Below are 18972 nucleotides of genomic sequence, written 5' to 3'. Positions count from 1 at the left end.
TGAGGATCATGTGCCATAGACGCGGCGCACGTTTCAAAACGGAAATGGGCGTGTCGTTGTTTATAATGTTGACTTTATTTCGACTTATTAATTCGACTTAGCAGGATTAAGATATCATTATGATATTAAACTGCAATGTATTCTGATGCGTTATGCGAATGAATAGTTTAAGAGGAGATATATAATTTATAATTATATAATAATATAATATATATATAATATAATAATAATATATATAATAATATTATATTATATATATAATTTAACGCTTTATTTACCGGATTATAACAATCTCGTCCGTGATCCATGAAATTATTTAGATTAATATAACGCAACAAGCTCTTTTGAAATTATTATTTAAAAGAAAATTATCGAGCTTCTCTTAACATAGTTCACTCATTTAAAAGCATATTAATAGACTTTCAGCAGGTTTGGGGAGAAATAGATTTTTGAAATAGTAAAAATGAACTATAAATATTTGTATCTTCTCATGTAATATAATAAGAATGACAAATAAGCTGTTGATTATATTAAATTATATTATTATATTAAAAAGATAGTAATTACGTACGTACACATTACGTAGTTAAATATATTTGAAAATGCTATATCCATATGTAACTATTTCAAGGGAAGTTCATTTGCCAAATTCTGTATCTCGCGAGAAGATACAAACTATTTCAAAAATCTATTTCTCTCAGCCCCGGCTTCCAGTAAATAAAGCGTTAAATTGATAATGAAATGTGACGAAAAGATTGGTGGTAACATTTTCTGATTTACCACTTCGAAACATAATCGGCAAGGGTCGTAGACCGGGAAAGGAACACAATAAGAAGAGATCAAAGAATAGTATTAGTAAGAATCTACTTTTATTAAACTATACGCATAATTTTCTATAGAAGTCATATTTCCAGACGTAACGAATAGCCTATTTCGCAATGAAATTTTCAGAAAATAAATCTGTCAATTAACTATCAAAATTGATACATCGACACTTAAATTCACGAATAATCTCTTGTTCGACTTTTGCATTCTATACACACACGCGCGCGCACGCACACACACACACACACACGCATACAAGACACAGTGAAATAAATGTGATTGTACAGTTTTGGTTTCGTTCCATCCTCTCCGAATCGAGCGATTTTCGATAGGAGCGTAGGCGCAACGATGAAAAAGTTAATTCAACGGTTCACAATTGAGAGGTCGACCCGTGCAACGGGCGCCGCGAGGAGGCCGCCCCTCCGACGACGAGAACAACAGTAATCCGTGGAAATGAAAGAACGAGGGTTATATTGCGTCACCGGCCGGTCAACAGACCAATTAACGCCTGTTTCTCTTTCTCCTTCTTCCGGACCGACTCCAAATTTCGCTGCTTCCAGGAGCTCTTGCGCAGCTTTATGGGTCGCGAGCCCACGTATCGTCCTGAAATCACAATTTCCCTCGATCAAATAAATCAATTTCGCAACAGTTCGGGGTCACCACCAGCTTGTATCTCTCCTTTCGTTTCATTTAAAAATTCATCTGCCGGCAACACGATAAATTAGTAGACTTACGGATTCTTATGTGCAGAATGAAAACTGTCTACATTCACTGCCAAGAAGTGGGGGCACTGCACAAAAATCTATTTCTTCTTATCAATACGAGATGCAAAGAGTATATGATGTTTCGTTTCTTTGAATATTTTCACTGTTGTGTAAATCTGACGTGTTCATTTTTCTCATAAATTCATAAAGATCCGCAATTAATTAATAAGTAATTAATATTAATATTATATAATTATATAATAATTATATTAAATATATATAAATATATATCAATTATATTATATATTATAATTATATAATAATTATAACATAATTAATAATAAGTAATTAATATCTAACTACACTGTGATCATATTCGCTATATGAGCCGTTTATTTTGAAAGTGGCACGAATCACTTTTTTTTTCTTTTAGATGAAAAGATACCGTTCAATTGTAATGAATTGTTACCATTAACTCGGCTCATATGTATACAGAAAATCATTATTCTAGTTGAAAGATTCTAAACCGAGTCCCTGTAGAAAACTATAGCGAGCGTCAACAGCCGATTTTTCAGAACAGAGGAAGACCTTCCTGAAATGATTTACCATAAGAATCGTACAGTTTTGCAGCATCCCATGTACAATGCTGAACGTAAATTTTCAGAAGCAGAGTTCCAAAGACTGGAATATAAGATAATTCCTAGGGCAGTTCCAGGGAGGGGGGGCGTAAATAAACTCCTCGCGAAGTGGTTTTCATGAGAAACAAATTACAAGGTTCCGCACCCTCGTGAGAACATTGTTGGAGGGGTGGGTGTTACGTATACCTTGATATTCAAGGAGAATTCTTTCCGAGTTTGTTGTTTCTACTCCAGACAGACAACACCCACGATCATTATAAATACAATTTTATCACGTTTCTTTCGCGTTGTCTTCGACAGCTTCGGGCGAATCTTGCAAGTGTTCCATGCAAATTTCTTTTCGCGACCTCTACGTACCAGTTATTTAAATTTCAAACGTCCATTGTATTTACACATTCCCTGCCTACTACATACGAACATCCACCTGCATTCTGTTATCAACGAACCTCCACACCACTTCCTTTATTTCATCCGAATCGTGCAATTGTCTATTGCAATTTGACATTGCTTCGACAGGGACCGACGCTTGTGCTCAATTTCTCCTTCGAACGGTCACATAATAAACATTTGATTACAGAGAGAGATTCTTGAGGTGATTTGAAGTAACTTTTTCCTTAGCGAAAATGCAATCCGCAGCTTCGTTTACGAGTTATTAACGAAAAACGCTGACCAATCGGAGAGCTAGTGTGGCCGGCGACGCTCCGCCCTTGCGGCCAATGCCGCGTCGCGCCGGCCGTCTGACGCACAGTGGCAGTGGTCGCGAGGGCGGGGCGTCAGCCATACGCGATCTCTCATTGGTCAGTGTTTTTCGTTAATAACTCGTAAACGAAGCCACGGATTGCATTTTCGCTATGGAAAGAGTTACTTCGAATCGCTTCAGGAATCTTTAGCTCTAGCCTTTCAACGTAGCCATCCGGAACATTGAAATGTTTCATTGAAATTGTCCCTTCATCGGCGATCTAACTTTTGAATATTCAACGATTTTATTGTCTCAGGATAATGTTCGAAACATTTGCAAGATTTCAGCGGTGACACGCATTGACGAACATTGCCAAAGTCGTTGGATTTTTCAAGTCTATACTCGCGGAAAATTTCACGATGTTTTCGTTAATTTATTCCGGACTGGAATAACACCATGACTTTCTCCGTTGATGCGGTACAATTTTCGTTCGATTTGTTTCCACGAGGAAGAATAAATTCTCCAGAGTTTTTCTACCAATTTAGATCGCCGTTAGAATAACAAGATTCGATCGGAAACATTTCTAGCCGCGCCGATACGGAAAAAACGTTGTCGATTCTGCAACGACGTTTCGTTCGAAATGATTACGAATGCGAAACGTAAACCACGAAGAAATTATCGCGAGCGCAAAATATCCGATGCCCCGAACGAAATTTTACGTAATAATGACGGGGGCTTCGTTTATTTCCTTCAAATGCTAACGAACGAAAATCAAGTTCTCGAACGCTTTTACGTCCGTTAAAATGTTTTCAGGGGGTCGCGCTCGTTCACCGTCACCGGTTTGCTCAGGAAACGCAATGGATTGGCTCGATAATTTCGGAATAAAAGGAACGAAAAAGAAAAGAGCAGAAGAGGAACAGAGGAAGAAGAAAAAGCGTGAAGAGAAAGTAACAGCTGTTCCGAAAAAATTGAATTGATTGTTATCGGAGCGATGCATCGCGGGGATCATCTTGCGGCCAAAAATATTCTTCGAGATGCATCGGTAAGAGAGCGGTTCTATCTGGGAAAGGCACGCGACCTCGGAACACAACCATCAATTTTCCCGGCTGTTTCGCGATCGCCCACGCCGTCACCCATCTATCCCGTCACTTTCCGTCGCTTTTGGAAACGCGAAACTCGAAACACGACAAAAGAGACGCGTGACTCCTCCCGCGACGGCCTACCAAAAACTCCTAAAGCCTTCTACGCATTTGGACCCGGTCTCTTTCTCAATGAATTATCGACATTCGCAAAGAGTAACCCACATATGAGCCGTTTATTTTGAAAGTGGCATAAGTCACTTTGTTTTTAAGTCGAGATATTTAAGGGTTCGCGTTTTTTAACACGTTTAAAAATATGGATGCTAACTTTCGAGAAGATTTACTTGTATTTGTTGTCTCGGGATACTGATATTTTTCTCGGTATAAATAATTTCGTATAAACATTTAAAAAATCATCACTTTTCATTACGGTAAAGTGACTTGAGCCACTATCAAAATAAATAGTTTAGAAAAATGACTGACATATGTTAATTTTGTCCAACGTATTTTACCGAAGTGACGTTTTGAAAGGACAGTGATTTATTAAAATTGTTGAATAAATTACATATATAATAATAATTTGTACTGTGAACATATTTAATGTAAAAGTTTGATTTAAGTATTTTTTATTTTAATATTCATAAAACACAAAAATAATTGGCACATTTTGAAACATAAGTATAAGTAATTTGTATGAAAATACATCGGTTCAATTTAATTTTCGTCATCGATAAGCATGATTAAGTCCTCGGAAATCGTGTTTCGTTTCAAATTTTAAATAACTGTGGTATATGTCGTTTCGTCGTTCCAAGTAATAACAGAATTAAAAAAAAAAAGCATTTCAGTCATCGTCTAGTAGACTAGTCCCTCTATCATCTATAAAAAAAACTCAAGTCGTTTAGTTCAGTTTCGAAAAAATTATTCAGTTTTAAGAGATGTAGGAACACTTTTGTGGGCCACTGTACATCTATACCTTCAGTTGAAGATAAAATTAAGTGAACGGAATGTAAAAAGAAATGGATGGTAATTACTACACAGGGTGACCCAGGTTTTAATGATCAAACTTTGTCGGTGTATTCTGTGGCACAAAGTAAGAAAAAAATGTTACGTAAACATAGGTCATATAGAGCTTCACATTAAGAAGTTATAACAAAAATTCAGAATAGGAATAGTAATCAACTCGCTGTTACTGCGAGCATTTGGCTTGAATAGATCAGCACATGCCGTGCGATTATGTAAGCTGTGTTTATTAATACATTTTGAAATGTCTACCGTTGTTGACAATACACGATTGACAAAAAAATTAATTTTTTATTAATTTTTGTTACAACTTCTTAATAAAGCTCTATATGACCTATGTTTGCATAACATTTTTTTCTTACTTTGTGCCATAGAATATACCGACAAAGTTTGAACATCAAAACCGGGGCACCCTGTATATCCGAGATTATTATAGAATAAAATCTAATTAATTAAGTAGTAACAATTTTGTGTGTGATATCGAAAAATTCTGTTTATTTGCAAAAGTTTCGGTTCGCTTAGTGTTTGCGGTGTACCGATGAGAAAGTTATGAAAACCAAGATTTCAAGGGACTATCTATGAAAGATAATTTAAGTACACGCAAAATGTAGAAAGTTTATTTATAGCAGGGTCACGGATCAGATGTGCGTAGTTTTAGTCATAGCGATCGCAAGGTTCCGCCTAGCCAAACCAGGCACCTCAAACAGCCACTCGTATACCTGTTCAAAGGATCATCATTTCCGTGGTTCTACTTTCCATAAAACATTAACAATAATGGAACCGACAAAGTCTCACAATTACCATTTACTAAAAACAGAATCGTAAAATGTAAAAAGAGGGTTGCTATTTACTCAAAACTTATCGATATAATTATTGTCGTTATCGTCGTTATCATTGTCACAACAGAAATGCAAATATTGCGCCTTACGCAAACAGTTAACAATTCATTCTACATATATTTAATGGTTCGATGCATCCGGAGTTACAGCTTGAAATAGTTCAACTTTCGCCTACACTTTCACGTTGATCTTTATGCTTCCAATAATTAAGTAATTAAATAATTATGTCTACAGTAAAAATTACTTAGATGAAACGAATTTAATCCTAAGCAAGCAAACAGATAAAGAAACATTTTCTATTGGATGTGGCTCGTTTATAGCAAATCTGCGACCTCGCGAGAACGGGAATTTATTCAACAGCGTTTCGTTGGACCGTTTATTTTGAAAATGGTGTTAAGTCCATTTAAAAAAGAAAAAATGTGATATCGCGTAATTTATGCTTAATTTAGTGAAAAAAACTTTTTATTTATAACTAGTTAAAATTTAGTATCTTAAAAAATGCCAATGCTTTTTGTTCAATTTAAAATTGGTCGAGAAAAGAAATTGCGTAGCCATTGATTATTGCAACCCGTAAATATACATTATTTTAGTTAAATTCGCCTAAAAGAAATGTATACAGAGTGTCCCAGGTTTTAATGTTCAGACTTTGTCAGTGTATTCTATGGCACGAAGTAAGAAAAAAATGTTACGTAAATAGAGGTCATATAGAGCCTTTATTAAGAAGTTACAACAAAAATTCAGAATAGGAATAGTAATCAACTTGCTGTTACTGCGAGCATTGGCTCGAATAGATCAGCACATGCCGTGTGTTTATGTAAGCTGTGTTTATTAATACATTTCTAAATCTATTAATAACCGTTGTTGACAATACATGATTGACATCGATCGAAGATTTGTTTTTATTTTTTTTTTTTTCTAGCTGATTACTATTCCTATTCTGAATTTTTGTTGTAACTTCTTCATAAAGCTCTATACGACCTATGTTTACATAACATTTCTTTCTTACTTTGTGCCATAGAATATACTGACAAAATTTGAACATTAAAACCTGCGACATAATTACCCTATATTTTGTTAATTGACATATATGCTAACCCTTAATTTGCTCGCAACAACAGAAAATGGATTTGTACCACTTTCAACGGTCCATGTTACGATAGAAATCTACAAAAATGTTAATAAATATCGAACAGCTGCTCTTGGTGTTCCACAAGCATAACGTCAACACCGAAATCTCTATATCGAGCTCTAAAAGTAACTAACACACGTTGCTTTATAAGAATGTCAAGACCGAACTTGTTCAGACTTCATTGTCATTTTTATTAGAACGTTCGCTTAAATTTAGAAATTTGTTCGATCATTTCCAACGAAGGGGTCTTCGCGGTTTCGACGATTTTAAAATCGAATATATAAAACCGATCATTTCGAACTGTCACGATAAATTTAGCGTTAATGAGAATGGCAACGCCGTTCCTCAACTTTTCCTTCAATTCGTCATCGGCCTCCCACACGGTCACGAATTCTTCTCGAAATTCCGCGAGTTCTTTCCGGACGACGCGTTTTTCCAAGCTGACCGGCGATTGTGTAGACGATCGTCATCGCGCGAAGTACAGTAAATTCTCCCGAATGAACGCTCAGATTTTCCAGAAAAAAATGGACAATTTTTTGAAGAGGAAATACGACGATTATTCGAGCCTCGCGGCTCGTTTTTCGGATCGTCAACAATCGGTAACTATAAAAAAACGAGTCGCACGGCTCGAATAATCGTGTCTTCTCTTCCCAAATAGTCCACTTTTTTGTGCGCAATCCGAGCGCGAATTAGGGAGAATTTACTGTAGTCGGGATCGATCGGGGAACACGCGCGCGATCCACGATCACGAAGCGGTGCCGAGAGGCTCGATCATGGACTACATGTGCTCGAACTACTTGTTGCGTCTGACCGAATTCTCAGCGCGCCACTTGTCCCGCTCGATGATGTCCGCATGCGTTTCTCTTTGCGACGAACGAACAATAAAGCACCGATAAAGGCAGCGATTTATCATTTTCGCGAAGCACAATCGGCGACCTGACCCGAACGCGCATCCGAATATGCCGAGGGACAAACTGTCGAACCATCGACTCGACGCAGCCTACAAATTTCTAAAAATATATAGTCATTTCTTGCGTAGCATAACACTTTTGGACTTACATTAACCCTTGCACGAAGAATGCTTTCGTCCACTTCGCGGCTGTTGTAACTAAATCTAATTTCTATGCAGCAACTTTATCTCACATATTTTTATCGAATCTTGCAATATATCTTTGACCTCACCTTTTCCACAGATAAAAACTGACCGTTCTTTTTTCATGTAATTTTGTATATTTAATTCTTCTGAATTTGTATATTTAATATTTCATTGTGAATAATTAATTTAATAATTGATCCCCAATAATTATGTATAAAATGTTGCAAAATAACGCTTGTTAAAAATCAGAATAAATGTCTTATCGTTACTTTCATAAACCAATATATAGAACAGCCGTTTTTTGTGCTCCGTAAATCTAGCGTTAAATACCAGCTTTCAAGCCTGCCTGCCAGACCAGAACCTCCCCTTAACCCCTTAACGCACAGTTTTTTTTTTAAAGAAAACCGGCCAAAAGGAATCAATATTTTTTATGTAAAAAATTGTACGAAGATAGTTCAGAAGAAGATATAGCCGTTGATTGGAAGTAGATAAGCAATATCCAACCAAATCCACATCCTCGAAGGTTTCCATTTGTTACCGCCCCTGATTCAACTTTTCTTTTGGTGGAGAATTTTGATATACCGCGCTTTTGTTCCATGGAGAAAGGCTATATTTTATTCTTGAATAAATAAGTGTTATACAGCTTACAATCCCATGTAAATGATAAATATCAATAAAACGATTTTTTTTCTTTGCTTTCACATTGTTATTTTCAATTCTCGATTATATTCGGGTGTGAAGAATTATAGCAGCATAAAATACAACGCCGCTCGAATTGTCTCGAGTGTGCACAGTTTGGCCTGTTCGGCGCGCTCGAATTAACTCGAGCGTACAAGTTAAGGGGTTAAAGTTCCGAAGCTCGATGCTTCGAACTTCGCCCGATCGCGCCAAATGGCCTGTTACCTCGCGAATTATTTTTCCGAATGTGCTTACTAATGTCGTTCTCAGGTGTGTTAGACGGGCGACGACCTTAATTCTCCTAGAAGAACGCTCGCAGCGAGCTCTCGCGAGCTGAAACACGAGCCACCTTGGGTGACAATATGTTTATTTTGTAATCGACCGTGTCCCTCGCGGCTTACAATAAATATATCGACGGAAATATGCCTGGCATTCGAACGAAGAGAAGAACGCGTGGTCAGCGCGCGGGTCGCGGAGCATTCGTGTATGACTCTGATTCATCGGGATCGCTTATGCTTCGCGATCGGAGGAGCCTCGCCAGTGTCCGAGAAAAATGGAACGCGTTTAGGACGATCGGGAGAAAATCCGGGAGGAAATTCGGAATGAAAGTTCGGGGCGATCGCGCAACTTTTTCGTCGTCGCGGGACCTCGTAGCGAAGGAAGCCGATGCGCGCTCGAGAGGGTGGCATAAATTAGGCCATTTTCGCAGCCGCGTTGCAATATCGAAGCAATCTCTTTGCGCTCGTCGGCATAGACAGATGGTCGGACGGTAGTGGTACCAGGTACATCAAATAGTTTCGCAGTCGAAATATTAAGTCAGAGATTGATTAAACGATTAAATCAAAACATTAACCCTGTGATATCAGTTTTATGGCTTTACGCTACATTTAGATTGGACAGGAACTATAGACTCGGCGCGTCGAAGCATCGGCATAATCGTTAACACTTTAATGGCCGATCGCACGACGTATGAGCCGTTTATTTTGAAAGTGGCATAAAGTCACTTTGTTTTTAAGTCGATATATTCAAGGGTTTGCGTTTTAACACGTTTCAAAATATGGATGCTAACTTTCGAGAGGATTTACTTGTATTCGTTATCTCAGGATACTGATATTTTTCTCGGTATAAATAATTTCGTATAAACATTAAAAAATCACCACTTTTCATTACGGTAAAGTGACTTGTGCCAGTTTCAAAATAAACGGCTCGTATGTGCGGTGCTGCCGCCGAAGATTATTGGAAAAAAAACAAAAAAATGTACGAAAACACTTTCTTTCTATTTAATAAATTGTGCCATTCGGACATTAAATTACCACGACGTCGTTCGTCCCGATCCAGTTGGAAGATTAACCGGAGAAATAAAACGTCAATTAAGTTAAAATATCGGTAATAAAAAAGGGTGTACGAAGGGTGTAATCGTTCTTGCCAAGTACCGTTACACGTAGGTGGATCGCTTTAAAAATTATCACACGAAGGAAAAATATTAAATTTGTTGTATTAAATCTATTGTTATCGTTGTCGTTGTTTTGTTATTTTTTGTTTTATGCATATGTTCGCACATGTTGAATTGTTTCATGAATTTACATAAAGTTTTTTTTTTAAATCAATTCTTCAAAAATATTGCCGACTCCTGGCGACATGCGACCACTAAAGTGTTAACGAACTAATTTTACGCGGTCGTACAGTTTAAAAAATGTCGAGGATTTCGAGCGTAAGCCGTGTCCTTATCGAATCGTTACCTCAACGTTTCGCAAGCAATGGCTAAGCTAGGCTTCGTCAGGATCTGGTGACACGTCGATACAGTCTACATCTAGCTACGCAGAATCTCGTGTTTTTAAATAGGATGAAGATAAAAAGAGATAGCAGGAATTTGTTAACCGTTTGCGTACCACGAGCCACTTTTGCGCTCTTCAGATTTTCTGTCGAGGAAAGCCAGGGCATTTGGCCGAAACGGACGACTTACGGCCCACCCGAAATTTGTCGAAACGTGCTCGGTCTTTCAGACGCGTGTATACGTCGCGCGTCGCATCGCTGTCAGTAATCCAATTTGCATTTTGTTGTTACCTATTCTAAATTAATAGTATATATATTTTTTCATTCGTAACGTTTTATTTTATGTTTCACGGCTTTTTTCGACGCATAATCGAAGGAGCGCTATTGCGCTCTTCGGCGCTTTTCGACGCATAATCGAAGGAGCGCTATTGCGCCCTTCGGCGCTTTTCGAAACACAATCGAAGGTGCGCTATTGCGCTCTTCGGCTTTTTTCGACGCATAATCGAAGGAGCGCTATTGCGCTCTTCGGCTTTTTTCGACGAATAATCGAAGGAGCGCTATTGCGCTCTTCGGCTTTTTTCGACGAATAATCGAAGGAGCGCTATTGCGCTCTTCGGCTTTTTTCGAAACATAATCGAAGGTACGCTATTGCGCTATTTATACTGTTTTTTCAGAACCATCTGGTACGCAAACGGTTAATAAAAGAGCAAGCAAATTCGATGTTGACTCCGCCGAAGCGGCGATTGAAAAAGTTGGATGTCTTGTTGGACGAGTCTGATACCGCGTTGTAACGTAGAAATCCGAAACACTGCAAAAGCGTTAAACATGTGTACACGTGCACGTGTACACGTCCTGTAACGAATGAATGCAATGCGAGCAACGTTTCGGGACAAGATAATTCGTTATGAGGTATACGAATCGGAGCCAGAAGAAGATGGAGAACGATAAGAAGACAGTCAAGAACGAAGAGAAAGATGAATAAGGAGGAGAAGGCGAAGAAGACGAAGAAAAAAAAGTAGGGGAAGAAGAAGATGTCGCGAAACGTTACGTTTCTCAACGCGGAATTTCGATGACGTCGTGGACGCACCACCGACGAGGACGATAACCACACAATGACAGCGATCCGATCTCGATGACGAGCGACAAGGAGAGAGACGAGGAGCCGAAGCAACGGAATCTCGGACCAGAGAATCAAGAAGAGCAAGTCGAAGAGACCCGCGATTGGCTGTTCCCCATCGAGTGGAGGGGTCGTCGACGGGGGCGAGACGAACCGGTCGGGTAGGGGTTGCTGAATGAGTAGCGAGACGTCCGGCGTCGCGACGCACTCCGTCCCAATCACCCCGACGGGCAAACCAATGTCCGACTGCTCCGGCGAAAACGATCCAGAGCCGAGAGAATCCTCGTCGACGGGCAACCGAGCGAAAAAGATCGACTGATCTGAGAAACGAACAGACGGCCGTGTCTCCCTCCCGACGACGAAGGTGAGTGTCTCGTTCGCCTGACGTTGATCTTTGCGATCGCTGGACCACGCGTTATACCACGCGATCTCTCATTTACGGGCCGTGGATTTGTTATTTTAGAATCGCGATCCTCGATTACAAGACCGCGTTGTCTCTTTGATTTTCAAACCGTGATCTACGAACTAGGGAACCGCGGCCGCTGACTTTAGAATCGCGATCGTTCACTTTAGGATCGCGATTTCTTTTATTTTATCACCGCGACGACCGACCTCGAAGCCGTGATCTTTCGATCTAAGGACCGCGATCTTTGATTTTCTTAGAATCGCGACCTTTGATTTTTTAGAACCGCGCTGTAACTTTTTAAGCGAGGAATCGCGACGGTGCTCCTTCACCTTCTAAAGAGCAAACAAAACGTATGTATTTCACCTTCTATTAACCCTTTGATGTTTGTGTAGAGTACATTCGTTGTGGAAGGGTAAATTCCGCTTTTACCGCAGAACTATTTGCGATCAGAATTGTTTCAAAGTGTTTGTCTTTCGTAAGCTAGAATTAGTTCCGTACGTCTAATAAGTTATCATCGAAAAACACTTGCAAATAGGTAAACTATCTCTTTCTTTAGTTTTATTAATCTCACGAACGGTTAACATTTACGTCGAAATTTTCTACGATGTTCGATCTTACCGTAATTTACTGTAGGTTCAAAGCATATTTTCATTTCAAATATTCGATTATTTGGCATACAAATATTTTCCATTCTAACTATCGATTGTTTTGTTTAATAATTAATATACATGAAGAAATCGTGTAGAAATATTTATCTTGGCAAAATCTGAACACGAAAATATAATTAGATTTTAGAGAGAAAATATTCACGCGGTGAAAGATTAAATAATTTCTGTGATAATTTTTTCAATTAGCAAGATCATCCGTGTCCTTTTAAACTGTGTATTTATATTACGTGATCTTGGGCATCAAAAATATATGGAAACAATTATAATTAAGAAATAGCTATGATAGCAAGGTCGATGAAGATAATTTAATTTCGTAAATACTCCAGATGACGTCCATTAACTTTGACACAGTGTTGACTGGTTCTAGCACATTCCTGACTAATGTAAAATGCACATGCAGTTGTTATTGTTACTGGTACCCAAGGTCGCGCGAAGGTTATAATATTACTGTTATTGTTGGATTCGTATTGAACTTTGCTATTACATGATGATGGTGATAACAATAATATACAGTGTCATTCAGAAATACGCGCAAATAAAAAATAGTCAGATGGTAAAGAATAGTTGAAAAAAAATGATTGGATTGAAACAGAAGTATTCTTGACATTAGCGTGAACCATGTTAAAAAAAAAGAAACAGATTAAACAGATTATTATTACTCGCATAAAATTCTTTAAACTGTGAACTTAATTCCGTTAAAAGAAAAAGCAAAAAATTTGGAAAGGCAGCAATCATAAATAAAATCTCCCTCCTCATAAATAAAATCTCCAAACGAAATGAATAAACGGTGTGCAACGGGGGTGGGAGATTCATTGGGTTCCCAGACGTTCGGGGATATTTAAAATGGAGAATACAGAGGTCCATTTTATCGTGATTAGCTGGCATTGTGTCTTCGTACGAATTGTTCAGAAACGGATGACCAAAGAAACAGACACGCCACGTTTCATAATTCTCTCGTTAGCCGGTCAAATTGAATATGAGCAATTATCGCGGCGCTTTCACGCGAAATTTCCTGTGACATTTTGTAGTTCCTAATTGCCAATTGGTTTCCGGATATTAGGGAATTGTAGGTTCCATATTACACATAACCGGGATATTCAATAGCCGTCCGCATTGACACGAATTTCGCTTCCACGAATAATCGATGACGTGTTATAACTGTTCTGTGAATGTACCATTGAACAACTGTATCTCAATTTGGCTAAAAATTTTGTTTTGCGTTTAATTGGAATTCTTAATTGACAAATACAATACAATGTCATTGAATCGTTGCTGTTTTATATAAACAAGCATTAATAGTTCAAAACGATCTGAAAAGTAATTTTACTTATTGTAGTTCAAATTATAATTAAAATGTTTCTCTTTGCATAAAAAGGTCAACCGTAATTTCTTTGAATTTGTCTTCTAACTGATGTAAGTCACAAATAGGTTGCTTCATAGTCCGTTTTGAATATAGTCCGACAAGTTTATTACCGAAACTAGAGCAAAAGATTTGTTACATTTGTATTTTCTAATTTTCTCGAATCGAAAATAACTTGAACAAATTTGTTTCACCCGACACCTGTGTATAAAAATTAATTAACTATGAAGACGAATATGAGCTACACGATGATCTACGTGATAAATATTAATAAGTGCTAAAATACGCATGAGAGGGGTATCAAATTTTCAAATATTGGACCAGGGGGGTTCAAGTCCATCGCATTTTGAACACCTTTTTCTGAAAGAAGATTGATCCTACGCACGGTCGAATTACCTTTATAAGGTATACTTTACGGGTTAGTGAACCTTCATCGTATCGGATTGGTGTTGCCGAAGTCACCCACACTATTTTTCATCGATATCTCTCACCCTATATCGGTTCGTCATCATCACAAAGTGTTAAGCGAAAAAGTCGGGTGAACGGTTCGAATGAGTTTGAAACACTTTTTCTATTTTCCACATGCCAAGGAATATTAGAAATCCAAGCAATGACATTAATTTCCCACATTCGAACAAATAAATAATTATCGAAATGTCATTGGTATTCGTAAAATCCATCGGATATCCCGCAGATAATCGACAGAATACGATTTCCAGATGCTTATGAATCCATCGGTCACGTAACGATAACACGTTGCTTGAATCTCATTTTTGAAAATAAAAAGAAGTCACGCGAAGCTAAATCTGTTAACTTTTACTTTTTTTTCAAAAATGAAGCTCATAGAAGAAATGAAAAATGAATTGCAACAGCTGCTTAACTCGATACAGTCCCCCAGAAATTTCTTAAGACATGATGGGGATGAGAAAGCTGCACCAATTCAGAGGGGTATTACTCTGAAGAAGATCAATGCTATTAACATTTTTGTAAACCCAGACTATAGTCTCTTTTTAAATTTAAGCTTAAAGAAAAAAATGGCGACACACGATCAAAGAAACGGTGTTTTAAACGAAGAGAAGTGTACAGGTCTCGATTTAGGAAACACGTGTCATGTGTCGGGCGCTGGTGCACTTCTTATGCACTTCAAAATTGCTACGTTATTGAGACGATTTATCTAGAAAAATTTCTTATAAATTAATTATATATATATATATATATATATATATATATATATATATATATAATATATATTATATTATTATATATTATAATATATTATTATTATTATATAATATTATATATATAATATTTTATATTAACTATATAAAAAAATACAACAAAATTCTTTGGTCAAACTAAAAATGACTAAAAATATATGTATGTTTGTTAACAATGTGATTTTCTAGTCAATTCGATTATCCTACAATTAGTCCGGCAATATTTGCCACCGATCGATGTTCACGTGGCAATGACAAAGCCTTGTTCCGTCACGGGCCAGTGATATAGTCACTAAAATCGGCAAGTGTGGGAGTTTCGTTGTACTAAATTAAGCTGGAATGTTGTATAAATAGTCGCACCCATTGCAGAAATATCTCGAAAATGTAAACAGCCCAATCCCCTGTCGTCGAATAGGGAATTTGCGAGCGTCCTAATAACAGTCATCGAGACAGCGCAATCTTCTTACGCATTTCTACTGGCATCGTCACCAACTTTTGATTTAATTTATAATCGTGGTTTAGTTCGGGATAACAACCGGCCTCTGTTTAAGCCCACGTGCTTGCGTTTCTGGTCAGAGTATCAGTTTTAACAATCACGCTCGATATGACCCTATAAGGAATACTTAAACTTCTGTTCTTCGTACAACGTCAATTATAAATAAACTAAAAATCATTTTTTCGTTTTTATACAAGCTATCAACCGGACGATGGGTGATCGTACCATGTTCAAATATGTCCACGAGAAAGAATAAGATTTTTCGGTTTGAGATCTTATTTCTTTCAAAATAATGTACTTTATGCATTTTCAAATCTGTTCTTGTCAATAGTTCTCTTTGGATCATATTGGATATAAAGATGAGGATATCCCACTCGAGATTTTTAACTGTTTGGCTACGTTTTTCAGGATTGGAAAGGAGAAAGGAAACGACGCGCCGCTGTATCCAAACCACGATACGCGTTTCGAGGAAGAAACGTTCGACGAATACGAGATCGATAACGAACGAAAAGCCTAACAAAAATGATGCTCCCGATTGTTATCTTTATCTCCGCGCTTACCACACTTTCGACTTTGATTCTGGCTGTTCCTCTGACCGATTTTAAGAATAATCTGAACAGAAATGCGATCAACAATGTGGTCTCCCCCTGCTCCGCTAATGAAGCTTGTTGGGAAGTATTACCAGTAAAGGAAGAGATTCGCGGAAATATTCCTATGGAAGAAGTCGTACCAAAGTATACATTACAGTTCTTAAATCGTCAAACTTCTAAACCGAAAAAAATTTGGAATCTTCAAGAACCTTATTTGAAAATTTTTTAATTCTTCTATGACTTCCAGAATACACACACGAAGAGAAGCAGCGAGCGTAGATCCTAACACGATTATAGACTCGTGGGGGGAGAGTGCTCCTGTAATAGACAAAAGGGCTGACGCGTTGTTGCAGAATGCTAAGCAAACTAAAAATAAATTGCCGAAGAAGGATGTAATTATGTCACGTAGCTGGGGTGCTGGCGGAATGCCGTTTTCTGTCCTTTACATGAGTCCTCATAGTCTCCGTACAAATTATGCCAGTGAGTGATGAATATTAAAACATTGTCAACCAATAAAAGCTGTGGATTATAGATTGAAAATCCTAATATATGAAATTGTTCAAGGTTCTGCACAACAAGAGGTGCCAAAAACAAACGACGCTTCTACACCTTCTGCGACACATCCTGATTATCGTATCACATTACGCAATGGAGGTTCGTCACAGCCAAGAAGACAATATTCGATAATACCACAATTGTTTATATCTTATGGATGGGGCCCATTTGGCAAATGAGGAAAGTCTACCAATCGAAGTACTACTACTAAGTGATCTCATGATTTGGGCAACTGCACAGACACTTCTAGAAATTCTTGAATGTACATCTATAAAAAGTTGATTTAGAACAAGTTTCATTTCGATATCAGTTCTACCTCAAAAGCTCCTTTTGTCGTGCGTAACGTAAAGACAAAGTGTAAAAATAAATAAATATTCAATTATTTTTCAACTCACCATTCATCTCTTTCATTGCTTTGATGAAGTCCTGCGGATCTTTGAAGGAAACAAAGCCGAAACCTTTCGTTTTGTTTGTTCTTTTGTCCCTAACTACTTTTGCCTTTTGAAAACTGGGATATTTGCCAAACACTCTCACCAACATTTCATCTGTGACATCATTTCCTAGGTCTCCGCAAAATATTCGGAAATCATCTGCATGTACAAAGAAAATATTGTAAGCTATATGTAAAGCAGAAGAAAATTTATAAACGATACAAACAAGGTTGTAAATTAATCACCTTCGTCCCATTCTAACAAAGATGGATCTTCCCATATTTGTCCACCAGCCATCCGAACTATTTTCTTATTTTTCTTTCCTTTGCCCTTTGGATGACTTTCTTCCGCGCTAGCGTTTGCCATGATAGAACTTGCTTTTCCTTGACTAATTGCCAATTCAGCTGCGGTGCTAACTCCTTTTACCTTTGGTTTCTTTTTACTCTCATCTTCTGGGATCTTTGTATTGATAATCTGTTCAATAATTTCTGGGTGAATCATTGGTGCTGATGTGGATTCATATGTTTTTGGAGTGGCAGTTAAACATGGATCCACCATGTTTGGTAAATACGGGTTACTTATCTGTGCAGGTGACGAATATGTTGTAATAGAAGGAACCGTACCTGTGTATCACAAAAATATTCTTATAGGAAATGTATAGCACAGAAGCATTCTTATATATCAAGTGGTTGTATAATAATTTACCTTGTCTTGCTACTTGTTGTGGTATTAACATTGGAGGTGGCGGAGGTGGTGGCGGTGGTGGAGGTGGTGGTGGTGGAAACCCGATCATTGGTGGGAAAGCTAATGTTGCTGCCGCCGCAGCAACAACTGGTGTAGGTAATTCATGTTGTTCTAATTGTCTAGCTACTTGATTATATGTATTTGCACCAATTACGGGTCTAACCATTGGTGTAACTAACTGACCACCAATTTCTGCCTCGAATCTAGAAAATTATTTAATCTTACAGTTAGCTAACATTATATCTACATTACCTACAATTATTTAATCATACTATTACCTGTATATGCACTTGTATTAATTTATTTGTTTTCTAACAAACAAGCTGTTCAGAATAACATAATATGCAACTTGTTATCATTTCAAAAACGTAAATACAGTTTATGCGAAATGGTAACATAGAGTTCCTTGAAAAGGTTAGAGTGTTTATGTAGCTTATAAGTATACATTACCTGTTCATTTCATCTTCCATTTGTCGTAATTTATCCTCCATTTTGATACACTTCCTTTTTGATTTGCTCACAGATTCAAATACGTATCTTTTTCTCTAATAAATAACTTTATTTGGATAAAACTCCGCAATCGATCTGTAGAGAAGATGTCTTGTTGCGCGTCACTTCCCGAACTCCATTTTATGCACTGAACTAAACCGTAGAATACTCTAGTGCGTCCGACGGCATACTGTACTGTATTACAGTAGTGCCTCGCTACTAGTCAAGGAAGGGGGCAACCGGCTTAGAATTATGAAGCAGGTAGAGAAACTGCTCCTTCTTTGATTGGTTGACGCTTCACAGCTGAACAGTGCTGCCCTCACAGCTTTAGACAAAGAGAGGAAGTGGCGAGTGAGCAAGATAGCACGACATCAGTACAACCACAAGCGAAACAAGTCACACCAATGATCAATGTAGCTTGTCTCACTTCACCATGCTT

General features: G+C 37.8%; 2 protein-coding genes across 2 annotated transcripts; one reads left to right on the top strand and one right to left on the bottom strand.

Annotated features, from left to right (window-relative positions):
• Nucleotides 1–847: 847 nt before the first annotated feature.
• LOC117222667 (uncharacterized) lies at nucleotides 848–18972 on the bottom strand. Its single transcript, XM_033474484.2, has 5 exons — nucleotides 18495–18972; nucleotides 18006–18247; nucleotides 17546–17923; nucleotides 17265–17459; nucleotides 848–1428 (listed from the first exon to the last, which is right to left on the bottom strand). Exons 1-5 carry the CDS (start codon nucleotides 18533–18535, stop codon nucleotides 1304–1306), a joined length of 981 nt encoding a protein of 326 aa, XP_033330375.1. The 5' UTR covers nucleotides 18536–18972; the 3' UTR covers nucleotides 848–1303.
• On the top strand, nucleotides 9200–17263 carry LOC117222668 (uncharacterized). The gene is made up of 5 exons (XM_033474485.2): nucleotides 9200–9469; nucleotides 11135–11941; nucleotides 16133–16458; nucleotides 16562–16794; nucleotides 16879–17263. The coding sequence occupies exons 3-5, from the start codon at nucleotides 16247–16249 to the stop codon at nucleotides 17046–17048; spliced, it is 615 nt and encodes a 204-aa protein (XP_033330376.1). The 5' UTR covers nucleotides 9200–9469; nucleotides 11135–11941; nucleotides 16133–16246; the 3' UTR covers nucleotides 17049–17263.

The sequence above is a fragment of the Megalopta genalis genome, chromosome 10 (genome assembly GCF_051020955.1).
Source record: "Megalopta genalis isolate 19385.01 chromosome 10, iyMegGena1_principal, whole genome shotgun sequence".
NCBI lineage: Eukaryota > Metazoa > Arthropoda > Insecta > Hymenoptera > Halictidae > Megalopta > Megalopta genalis.
The sequence above is the reverse complement of the archived record's forward strand: the minus strand, read 5'-3'. Positions and strand labels throughout refer to the sequence as shown.

Coding starts and splice junctions, on each gene's coding strand:
- LOC117222667 (XM_033474484.2), bottom strand. CDS start 18,535: ATGGAGGATAAATTACGACAAATGGAAGATGAAATGAACAG. Junction 18,248..18,494: donor ATGGAAGATGAAATGAACAG/GTAATGTATACT, acceptor ATAATTTTCTAG/ATTCGAGGCAGAAATTGGTG. Junction 1,429..17,264: donor AGCAATGAAAGAGATGAATG/GTGAGTTGAAAA, acceptor TTGTGATTTCAG/GACGATACGTGGGCTCGCGA.
- LOC117222668 (XM_033474485.2), top strand. CDS start 16,247: ATGATGCTCCCGATTGTTATCTTTATCTCCGCGCTTACCACACTTTCG. Junction 16,459..16,561: donor ATGGAAGAAGTCGTACCAAA/GTATACATTACA, acceptor TATGACTTCCAG/AATACACACACGAAGAGAAG. Junction 16,795..16,878: donor TCTCCGTACAAATTATGCCA/GTGAGTGATGAA, acceptor AAATTGTTCAAG/GTTCTGCACAACAAGAGGTG.